We start from the raw sequence: 11,837 nt of genomic DNA, 5'->3' as shown, positions 1-11,837 counted from the left end.
TTTTCTCAAACTTGAAAATTTTAAGATGGATGGACTTCAACTCCCAGAATTCTCGGGAGTTGAAGTCCACACATCTTAAAGTTGCCAAGTTTGAAAAGCGCCGATTTAGAGGATGAGGCCATTAACATTCCCCCAGATTCCTGCTAACGTTTCCTCCCCAACCAGGTAGTGTCTCCCTGTCTCGTAGTAATACTGAGCCTTGTCATAATGCTTTGGGCAATCTGGAATTACAGTTTTTGTGTAATATGGATGTAAATTTCATATTCTCTCAGCAACCCGATGAAGCAGCCACGTTGGGTAGGTCCAATATTTTTAGCCCCATTTTATGGATGGAAGAATTGTGAGCTAGAAAGTGCACCTGGCCTAACGCCACCGGATGAGAGCAACTCCAAGTTGGGTTTTGAACAAGGGCATTTCAATTCACCGGCAATTCAGTCTCAAGATCATAAGGTTCCGATGCCTCATGCTTTTTGCATTCTGGTTCCTTCCTCACCCTCCTCCATCGTTTTGTTCCACTTTCCCTTCTTCTGATCCCAAATTTCATTAGCTTTAAAGTAATGTGGTAAACTTTGAATTGGGGATGCACTGGGCTAAAAAGACACAGTCAGATTTGAAACAGAGGTGCCAGGAAGACTCTAGTCAGGGTGATTGAGAGAGAGGGGAGGGTGCTAACTCATGATGCTGAGAACAGGAAGAAGTGCGAATGGAAGTGGGTGGGGCACAGATACCTGGCCTGGTGGCTACAATTCAGTGTCCCCTAACTGGAACATGGTTGCTGCTTGTGGGAGAGGTGAGAGTGGTAACTGCATAACCACACACACAGAGGTGTAGTGTTAAGCAGGGGGATGGGAAAAGACTGCTTCTCCAAGAGAGCAAGTTTCTGGAGACAGGAAGAGGCAACAGATAGGAAGGGGCTATCAAAGTGCTCTTTCAGTACCAAGAAATGTGGGCCACCAATTCAGGGGGAGGAAGAGAATTTTATTCAAACCTGGGGGCTAATGAGAAAGTGGAGGGGCTCCTGTTGACAGAATTACTCGACAACCACTTCTCACCTGATTCAGGCAGGGAAGCAGATCTCAGCCCAGTCTCTTTCTGTAACTGAATCTCCTTTAGTGCAAATATTGATGTTGCTACAGTGGAAGAAAAAAAAAGACACAAAGCCAGTGAGATAACCCCAATTACTAGGCCTGCTATTCTATCATGCTAGCATGTGAACTGATAAAAAGGATAAAATAATTTGAGTACAAGGGTGTGCGTGTGTGTGTGTGTGTGTGTGTGTGTGTGTGTGTGTGTGTGAGAGAGAGAGAGAGAGAGAGAGAGAGAGAGAGAGAGAGAAATAGAGACAGACAGAGACAGTGTATGTGTGTTGGCAAATTTTTGAATCCATTTTTATGGATTTTATCCCATTAAGGGAGGTGGCAGACATTTGTTTCCTTCTCATCAATCATGTTGCTTCTCAAAGACTGTCTAGACCAGGGGTAGGCAACCTTGGCTCTTTCATGACTCGTGGACTTCAACTCCCAGAATTCCTGAGCCTGCCATGCTGAGGGCAAAGGGAGAGGTTTCCAAGCTGAGTCATGGCTGGCTCAGGAATTCTGGGAGTTGAAGTCCATGAGTCATAAAAGAGCCAAGGTTGCCTACCCCTGGTCTAGACGAGTGCCTGCAGTTTTCGTGGCAGGTTTTTAGAATGGTTTGCCGTTGCCTTCTAAAGTGACTGACCTAAGTCCCCTCACTGGTTTTGTGCCTAAAGCAGGAAGAGAATTTAATAGCCTTCCAGTTTCTAGCCTGATGCCTTAACGGCCATACCAACCTGTTTAAATTCAAAACATGCATTCTTCACTGAGCTTTGAGGTATGGAAAAATGAAAAGTTATCAATCAGTTGACAAATGTTAGTGCTTCCACTATGGCAGTGGTTCTCAACCTGTGGGTCGGGACCCCATTTGGGGTCGAACGATCATTTCACGGGGGCCGCCAAACAAGGCTGTCCGCCATTTTTTCCCCCTTTTCTTTGGCCACGCCCCTGGCACCCGGTGATGTATAAGTGGTTGGGGGTCACCACAACATGGGGAACTGTATTATGGGGTCACGGCATTAGAAAGGTTGAGAACCACTGCACTATGGCATGTGATGAAATATATGTTGCATACTACCCAGTTCTCAGTTATTGGCCCATTTAAAACCCTTAGAGCAGTGGTACATAAAGTAACACATTAAAGGAAAGTATAACAACAAAAAATGTCATCACAATAGATTGTGTAAAACATGCGAAGGTGAAGTTTCACTGAATGTGACGCTATGAATTCTCAATAAGTATCTATAAATCTTAGAGAATTCATCAACAATAAATATCGGCATTTATGTTATGGGAACGATAACCTCAGATAAGTCCTACATGGAAAGACTTAAGGGCTCTTCCCCACAACCTGCTAATCACAGACAGAAATCTATTTTTAAATGATTACAGAAGGCTTGTCCAGATAATGTTGGGCTGCCCTCAGCAGACGTACCAAGAAGGCAGCCTGAACCCATCTTCCTGATCCAGTTTTAAAGTGATATTTGCCAGTTTCTTCCGACATAAACCGGAATGGAAGGGGTTTGTATCAAGATAAAGTTAGGGGCAGGACGCCTGTGCGACCCTAGCCATTAGTCACCGACTTTTCTGTGGGAGGGATTTGTGGATGGGAAAACATGGGCTCTCTTGCCGTGCCAAAAAGCCACCTTTCCCACCTCTTTTGCCAAACCACAGATGATGGGAAAAGCAAGAAAACGAAGGAAAGTAGCTTTTTTGTGCCAAAAGAGACTCTATCCCTGTTTTCCTTCCCCAAGGGGAAGACACTGGAGTAGAAGCAACTCTGCAGTTAGCTCCCTGCTACTTACAAGCTTAGGAAGGAAGGAAAAGTGGCGGGGACGAGGGAAGAGAGAGTGGAAATAAAACTGCTTCCTTTCCTTCTCTCCCATTGCTTCTTCTCACACCCATGAGAAGGATGATACTTTCGCTGCCAGATTTCCAATCTCACAGATTTGTTACTTCTGGACTCATCTACTCCTCTCCTTTGCTTTTCATGTCATGGAGGACAGGAGGAGGAGGAGGGGGGAGGAGGAGGGGGGGAGGAGGAGGATGATCTCTACTTCCATGGAGAGCTCACTCTATGAGATCACCAAGCTGACAGTCCTGGAGTCTTCTGCTGCCAGCAGCTGACACTGAAGAAGGTATTCCCCATTCAGTCTCCTCCCTGTCTTTCTTCTGCCTTGTTGCTAAGGCAGAGAAGGAGGTGGAACTGAGGTCAGCCCTTCTTTAGGCCAGCATATATTTCTGACAGTCCTGTTTTGGATGGCAGCACTTCGTTGCCGCCATGAGGAAGAGCCCCCAGATAAGAAAATGATATCATCTCAGCAGATAGGAAAACTAAAGTGCGGGGTAATTAAAGCCAGGCTGAATAACAAGGACAGAAGAAGCAGGAAGCAGGTCAGTGAGGTGCAAGTCTAAGGAAGAGACTCTTCATACAACGTGCCAGAGAGTCAAATGGTAAACATTTTTACCAGATCTAGATCGTATGTCTTCTGTGATTATAAATTGACAGACATTATGAAGATAGCTCTCATATGCTGAAGTAACTGATCAGATTTTCTCCCCGGCCTTTAACAATGCACTACACTAATCCACTGGATTAGCTGAGTAACAAAATAACTGCAAAAAAAGAGCATGGGTGCCCTTAAATTCTTAGCCCATCAATGAAAACATCCTTGTCAGTTAACCACTACATCGTAACAGATAGGAAGTTGACAGGACCAGATGGAGACATTATTCATAGCATTCAAATGAATTCATGGTCCTTTTACCATCCACTTCATGCTTCCATCCCACACCCTTCTCTTAACCTTGTTGTCATTCGCTCAACCACTACTCGACATCTCTGGCCACCCTCCCTCCCTCTTCAGCCTGGACCTACTGTCTGGAAGTTTGAGGACCCGCTCTCCCAGACTGTGGAAGAACAGGTGACGCATGGCCTCATCTGCAGAGATCCGCTTCCTGCCCTCAAACTGCATTTGGGGAAGAGAAAATAGAAAATAGTGATTAGATGAAGGCTGCTAATGGCGTCTAGCTTTTTGCTCCTAATACAAAAGCATTTTTTCCCAAAAGGGAGCCTAACCATTTAGTTATCACATTGTTGGTGTCATAGGTTAAACTGTGTCCCCCAATCTCCAAAAAGGAAATAGTGTTAAAAATTCCCTCACAACATCAAAACACAACTACTCAGATATCTGTATCTCCTCCTCCCAATGTTTATGACAAGAGAAATCTCAGAACAAAACTGAGATGCTGACCCAAGATGCAGGCAATGTGCAAAATGTTTTATTTTTATTTATATCCCACCTTTATTATTTTTACAATAACTCAAGATGGTGAACATAATTCAATACACCTTCCTCCTCCTATTTCCCCCACAATAACCTTGTGAGGTGAATTGAGCTGATAGAGTAGACCAAGGTCACCCAGCTGGCTATCATGGCTAAGGAGGCACTTGAAATCAGTCTCCTACTTTCTAGCTTGGTGCCTTAACAAGTAGACCAAACTGGGTGGAAAAGCCCAAGGATTTTAATTATCTTCAGTTACCAGAATACTGTAAATTATAAAAATATTTCTAATCAAATATCGATCACATATCGCGCAATGTTTTTTAAATACACAGATTTTACACTTCCAGGCTGGTGGCAAACAACCCACAGGAGCTGCCTATGGCAGGCTGTCATCCATGCCTAATGCAGAATATTTGAATTAGTGGAGCAAACGTTTCACCTATTTTGACCAACAGACAAATGAATAAAACCCTGCCAGCAATGACCTGCAGAGCAAGCAGAGGGGCTGAAACACATGGCGTTCAAAAGCTCTTCTACTTCTCAAACTACAGTCACATACCATATTAGCAGGTTCTACACCAGGCATGTCAAACTCGCAATGTCACGTGACGTCGCACAACATATTGCGACTTTTTCCCCATTGCCGGCAATGGGGTGGGCACGGTTTCGTTGTGATGCATCCAGCCCGCGGGCTGGCAGTTTGACATGCCTGTTCTACACTGAGGAATTAAAGCAAACAAAGCAAAATTATTTCTGCAGGAGTACCTGTTCTATGATAGATCCACTCAATGGATGGATCCTTTTTCATGTATTCCACTTTGAAGTTTGTTTTTGTTTGTGCATACGCACATACATGCACACATTCCCCCCCTAAATAACTCTGCAATAGTCCCTGAAGATAAGCACCTTTACTTGAGGTCATCTGAGGTCCGAATTAGTAGCCCATTTTGTCCAGCACATTTATTCTTTGGGGACAACAAGACAATGCTTTCTTTATATGATCTCTATTTGTTAATGAAATTGATTGTTGCCTGCTTGCCGTAGCAGAGAAGATTTTTCCTCTGCTTGAGGATGGGAAAGGAATGTGAGGAGTTTAGGATTCCTAGAAGAGAGGGTCAGAGACCTCTAAACCCTAATTCTCCAACCAGACCAAAATAATAATAATAATAATAATAGCAACAACAACAACAACAGCTCACCTGCAGCAGCTTTCCTAAAAGGTCAACCCCATCATTGTCCAGCCTGCACAATTAGGAGAGAAAAGAAAGGTCAAATTCATAATTTCGCAAGGAGAACTGAGGCTTTACTTCCTGGGATTGTTACTCTCTGACACTGATGCTGCTATCCAATGTCTTTCCAACAACTGAAGATGTAAAATACTTCATGTCCCTAAGTCAAATATTAATTTGGAACTGCACCAAAGAGTCATCGATGTTTCTTCCACCTTTGGGAGCCAAGGCCCAAGCAAAGGTCTTGTTAATACCTCTTTCTTCCCAATAAAGCACAAAGATTTTGGCCAAATGCTCATTCATGCATCCTGAAAAAAATCACACCCCATGTATTTGTGTCTTGCCTGGAATTCAGCAAAGAAAGTACCCCAGGCAAAACTCTTCGCCTGCCTCTCTGGTGAAAAAAAGACCAACTGAACTGGAAATACCTTCAGTACAAGATCAAAGGAGGATCTTGTACTTTACTCTTTGAACAATCTGAGAGGGAGAAAGCAAGAAAAGCTACCTATGGCTGCACAGTGAGTCCATGTGTCTCTTTTCTTCTTAAAAAAGTCTCTATTCTTTTTTTCCCCCCAAAAAAATAAGGATGCGGATAAAATAGGATCGGGACAGGAATTAAGGTTTAGGGTGGGGTTAGGATCAGGATTGGGATTGGGACAGGGTTGGGGTCAACATTGGGGTTATCCCCCAATAACATTTTCAATCTTTAGCAAACAGACTATTGTCCGGGTACATATGTTCAGTTAACAATAGTTGATATAGTGATAAATAACTGATAATCATAAACAGTATCAGTTAGTCAATGCATATCATTCTTCTTACTAATATATATTCAAAATAACATATCACTTTCATTTCTCACTAGTTCATTTTCCTAACCATTGATAAAAATTATCCCATGTTCTAAAGAAAACTGAATCTTCTTTCTCTTTAATCTCTAAAGTCAATCTATCCATTTCTGCACATTCTAAGATTTTCTTAATTAGAGCCTCTTCATTTGGTAGGTTTTCATTTTTCCAGTATTGGGCGAATACTATTCTCACTGCTGTCAGTACATGCAGTATTAAGTATTCATTCTCCTTCTCATAATTAGATCCTAATATTCCTAACAAAAACAGTTCTGGTTTAAATTCTATCTGTCTTTTAATCATCTTTTCCAACCACGTATGTATCTTAACCCAAAACTTTTTTGCTTTAAGACATGTCTACCAGATATGATAATAAGTACCTGGCCTTTGTTTACATTTCCAGCAATTATTCGAAGTATTTTTAAACATTTTCGCTAATCTTACTGGTGTCAAATGCCATCTATAAAACATTTTATACAAATTTTCTTTATATGAGACTGCTTAGTCAATTTAATATTTCTATCCCAAGAAGTCTCTATTCTTTTTTTTTTAATATTTTATTAAGTTTATATAAATAAAAAAAAATAGGAACAATACAGGTATGGGAGGGGAAAGGGGTGGGGGATTTAGGATGGAATGGAGATAGGTACAATATATCACGTACTTTAACAAACAAGCTACCGTCCAGATCATAATAATGAATAAGTATCATACTCAGCCATTTTAGAATAAGGTTGACTATAACCATAATGCTAACAATTAATAAACAGATAAATTCATCTATGTAAATAAACATGAGTAATAAAATCTCAACTAGTCATAATTATCAACGTTAACGGTTAAAAACCACTAAATTATTAAGAATAAAGATGTTATCAACCTATAAACTATAACTCAATTAAAAATCCATCATCTATTCTGAAATATTAAATTCTTTTCAGATTCTAATACGTCTCTAACCATTGATAAAAATTTTCCCAAGTTTTAAAATAAACTGAATCATCTTTCTCTTTCATCTCCAATGTTAATGTATCCATTTCTGCACAATCTAAAATTTTAGTAATTATAACCTGGTCAGATGGTAGATTTTCATTTTTCCAAAGTTGGGCAAATACTATCCTTGCCGCTGTTAAAACATGTAATATCAAATAGTCGTTCTCTTTACCATAATTAGGTCTTAATATTCTTAGCAAAAACAATTCTCGTTTAAATTCTATCTGTATTTTCATCATCTTTTCCAACCATCTATAAATCTTAAGCCTATACTTCTTAGCATTAGGACATACCCACCCATCAAAAGCTACCACATCTGAACTACAGGCTGACACTCACCTAGGGGCATGGTTGATCAGGGCCTCCGAACGGTATTTGGGGTAATTATACGCTCGGAATTCTTCATTGGACAGGATTCCAGGCCATGTCTCTTCATTGGGTGTCCCTGGCAACAGAGAGAAGAAGCAGAATTCTGAAAAGGAGTAAAAAAAGTGACTTCCAATGTCCATGTCACATGACAGCAGCAAACAAGATGAGAAACAAGATCATTTCAGCAGCATGGCCAAGACCCAAGACTCTCCTTCTCCTGGATAGCTTTTGACCTAGCTGATAGGAATGGGTTTTCCCCCCATCTTTGTTCCAGTTCCCTTCCTTCTTCTGTATTGTGTCTTTTAAATTCCAAGTGAGACCAGAGACACATTTTTTAAGCGACAGATAGGCTGATCTGGGAGTGTTTTTAAAAATGTGCTTTGTCTTTGATCAACTTATGGCATGAAATTATAGATCAACCTGTCTGATGGTCTACATTTCCTCTGCCTCCCATTTCTCCATTGATTTCTCAGCAATGCAACTCTGGCAGATATTTACCCAATATCCGAAAAATGAAATGCAGCTGCTCCTCAACTGTGGAGCCTGGGAAGAGCGGCCGCCCTGTGGACATCTCATAGAAAATGCAGCCCACACCCCTGTGGAGAAAAGAGGCAGATGTCATTATCAGCCCAAGAAAATAGGAAGGACTGTAACTTTGTGCTATCAGTTAAAGTTCCTAATTCTTATATCTTATCTCTGTAGTGACAATTCAAAAAAATCTCTTGTAGACCAACAAAACATTTCTATTACCAGATTTTGCTAATCAGCCAATGATTCTGATATTGGAAACTATCTTTTTAAAAATCAAAAATTTGCCTTACAATATATAATAGTCTGTATCAAAAAGGGGGGATGGGGTAAATCTATTTGTACATTCTGCTAAAAGAGAGTTAAGGCAATTAAGGTGTCTAATGACCAATATGTGGTGGCTCACAAGTTTAGAACCCTGGGCTGATGATCGGCAGCCTTGCGTTCAAAACCCGTTGCTGCCGTTGGGAGTGGGGGGGGGGGGTTGAGCTCCCGTCACATGCCCCAGGACCTGCCAGCCCAGCAGTTCGAAAGCAGGCAACTGCAAGTAGTTTAATGGGTACCACTTCAATGGACAACTTCATGGGGGTACAAAAGGAGCCCCCAACTGGGTGTCCCCCCAGGCAAGTGATGTCTCCAGCAAATCCTTTAGCCACAGGAGCACTTAAGTGCTTCCAACACTGAAAAATAACCCCAATTATGTGGAATTTTGAAAACATCCAAAAATATACTTAGGATTTTAAATAGATCATTGAATTCATCTCTACAAAGTCAATCCCTGCTCCTTGAGGAATGCAGTAGAGGCGTTCTAGAGAATGTATGCACTGCTCACCAGCAAAGACCATGCTGACAGAACCAGTGAGCCTCAAATTATCGTCCTCAGAACATTAAATATTATCATCTATATCAGTGGTTGTCAACCTTTTTAAGGCCGCGACCCCCAACCGGTCGTAAGTCGAGGACTAAACCGGTCGTAAGTCAAGGACTACCCAAGCGGTCGTAAGTCGAGGACTTTCCCTGCCCGGGAGCGCCGCGCATGCATGGTGCCGCCCCGTGCTGGCCGAGGCGTAGCTGGCAAGTGGCAGAGACGGAGCAGGCCGACCACTGGCTGGGCCACCAGCTGGCCCAGCCCAAGGGAAGTAAGGCACCCGCCGGAAAAGGGGAAAAAAAATGGCAGACAGCCTTGCTTGGCGACCCCCATGAAATGGTCGATCGACCCCAAATGGGGTCACGACCCATAGGTTGAGAACCGCTGATCTATATATTACGGAAAATATCAGTACAGGTGGATAAGTTGATTTGTCTGCCGGGAAGAGCCTCTGCTTTATAGAACTGATACTATGCTCCCTGAGAGTCCCACAATACAGTTTAAAAACCACTAGAGGTAGCCCTCTAGTAATGGGGATTTCAGCCCCCCTGAGATGGGGATTTCTGTCAGTAAGCAGTGTGATCCCAAAGAGCGTCATCATGTGAATGTACTGCTTAGTGACAGAAATTCTGGCATTTCTGCTTGCCATCATTAAGCAAATCACTGAGCGTTGTTAGGTGAGGATAACACACGGTTTCCCCCTTGACTTTACTTGGAAGAAGTTGGTGGAAAGGGTCACAAATGGTGATCAGGTGACCGTGGGACACTGCAATGTCATAACTGTGAGCCGAGCAACCATGGACTCAGATCGCAAAGACACTGTGAACAACATAAGTACAAAGACCGGTCATTAAGTACCACTTGTTCAATGTCATCATAATTTGGCACGGTCACTGAATGAATGGTTGTTAAGCAAGGACCACTTGTACTGTATTGCAGGAGGAGTTGATTGGAATTGGGGAGACCCAAATTGAAGATAGTTACTTTAGGGGACCAGCATCTGTGCATTTAGCACCTCCCTCTAGCTTCAGTCCTCTTTTTCTGTTCTATAGCAATTTCCTTCCTGAGCTTTAAGTGGCCTAGAGCAGAGGTCCCCAACCTTTTGGACACCAGGGACCAGTTCCATGGAGAGAGGTTTTTCCACGGACCAGAGAGTGTGTGGTTTTGTGTGCTGCCTGCATCCTGCAGACGGGGCCTTCCTTGTTTGTGTGGACCGGTTGCTGGCATGCCACAGCCCGGTACTGGTCCACAGACCGGGGGTTGGGGACCCCTGGCCTAAAGTGTATGTTTATTAATGGACAAGGCACAGAGCCTCAGTTCTGCATACAAACCAGGAAGAACAAAGACTGGACCTTTTCAAAGATGATGGGAAAAAACGCAAGACATATTTTCCGAAAACGTCTAATTAACTAAATTAATTATTTCATGGTATTTTTTTTTAAAAAAAAAAATTAGGAATACTTTTTGAACTGGGTATCAAAAAAGTGGGATTCAGTGGGTATCACTGAATTGAGTGTCCTATAGTGTCCAAATGAAACCGTTACACTAGGGAATTTTTTTTTTTTTAAAGAACTTTCAGGGAGTCAGATAGAAGAATCTGTACCACATATCAATCTGGGTGGAATATTCTGTCGAGCCCAGCAGAATATCAGGCGGTCGGTACCAAAGTGTTACCACCTCGTTGGAATAGGTCTTGGTGGGGATAGATTTTGCCCGGGCTAGTCCTGTAAAACATAGAAGTGTATTTGCAAAACCTTCCACAGAGCAGAAAATAAGATTTGAGCGGTCCCAGCCTCCTCCTCCTCCTCCTCCTCCTCTTCCCCCTCCCCGTCCTTCTTTTTAAAAACAATGTTACAGCTGATAGAATTGTACCAGGGAAATTTGGCAATGTATTGCCAAACATTGGAAGTGTGATGGGAATGAAAATATCTGGTTCAATCCTCATATCGCTCCTACCCTTGAGGCCATCAGTTACCAAGAATAGGAGCATGTCAGCCCATAGATTGCTGGGATATAGATCAAAAAAGGGGATTTGATAATAGTCACCAAAATCTGCTAGTTTGAGCTCCCCTCTCTCATTAATAAGCAAATTCTGGGGCTTCAAGTCTCGATGCAGCACCTTCTGACGGTGACAGTAGGCTAGGCCACGTAGCAGCTGGAACAGGAACAACTAGAAGAGGGAACAAAGCCATCTAAGTGAATTCTTCTAGGCAAACACAACTTCCTGCCATTCACAGTATAGTTCATACTGCGTATCTTTTAATGTTCTTACAAACAGACACTTATATACAATAATCGATCTGTACAAGTTGCTTTCTTTTCCTAATATACTTCCAAATCACACAGCGGTGTCACATCCATAACCAAGACAGCATGAAGGGTAAAATACAGGTAATCAGTCCCCAGTTTAAGAACAAGTTCTGTTCCCAAGATCTGACCTTGAGTTGAATTTGCATGTAAACCAGAACCAGTTATTATTGTATAATGCCGTAATAATGTGTATTGAGCTTGAAACATTGTGTACAGATAGTCCTCAACTTACAACAGTTTGTTTAGTGACCATTCCAAGTTACAACGGCATTGAAAAATGTGACTTGTGACCGTTTTTCATAGTTACGGCTTTTGCAGCATCCTCATGATCA

The 11,837-nt window shown here is 42.2% G+C and overlaps 1 protein-coding gene across 4 annotated transcripts in view; it reads right to left on the bottom strand.

Moving 5' to 3' along the window:
- The window catches only part of CDK16 (cyclin dependent kinase 16), a 75,145-nt gene that overhangs the window by 4,076 nt on the left and 59,232 nt on the right, over positions 1–11,837 (bottom strand). For all 4 annotated transcript variants that reach the window (XM_039320361.1, XM_039320363.1, XM_039320365.1 and 1 more), the window contains 7 exons: positions 11,242–11,365; positions 10,799–10,919; positions 8,298–8,395; positions 7,770–7,875; positions 5,560–5,602; positions 3,952–4,042; positions 1,053–1,130 (listed from right to left, as the gene is read on the bottom strand). In XM_039320361.1, coding sequence (XP_039176295.1) covers positions 1,053–1,130; positions 3,952–4,042; positions 5,560–5,602; positions 7,770–7,875; positions 8,298–8,395; positions 10,799–10,919; positions 11,242–11,365 — 661 coding nt within the window. The remainder of the gene's footprint in view (positions 1–1,052; positions 1,131–3,951; positions 4,043–5,559; positions 5,603–7,769; positions 7,876–8,297; positions 8,396–10,798; positions 10,920–11,241; positions 11,366–11,837) is intronic.

The sequence above is a fragment of the Crotalus tigris genome, unplaced genomic scaffold, assembly GCF_016545835.1.
Source record: "Crotalus tigris isolate CLP2741 ecotype Arizona unplaced genomic scaffold, ASM1654583v1 scf7180000023637.1517150, whole genome shotgun sequence".
In the NCBI taxonomy this organism is placed as follows: domain Eukaryota; kingdom Metazoa; phylum Chordata; class Lepidosauria; order Squamata; family Viperidae; genus Crotalus; species Crotalus tigris.
The sequence above is the reverse complement of the archived record's forward strand: the minus strand, read 5'-3'. Positions and strand labels throughout refer to the sequence as shown.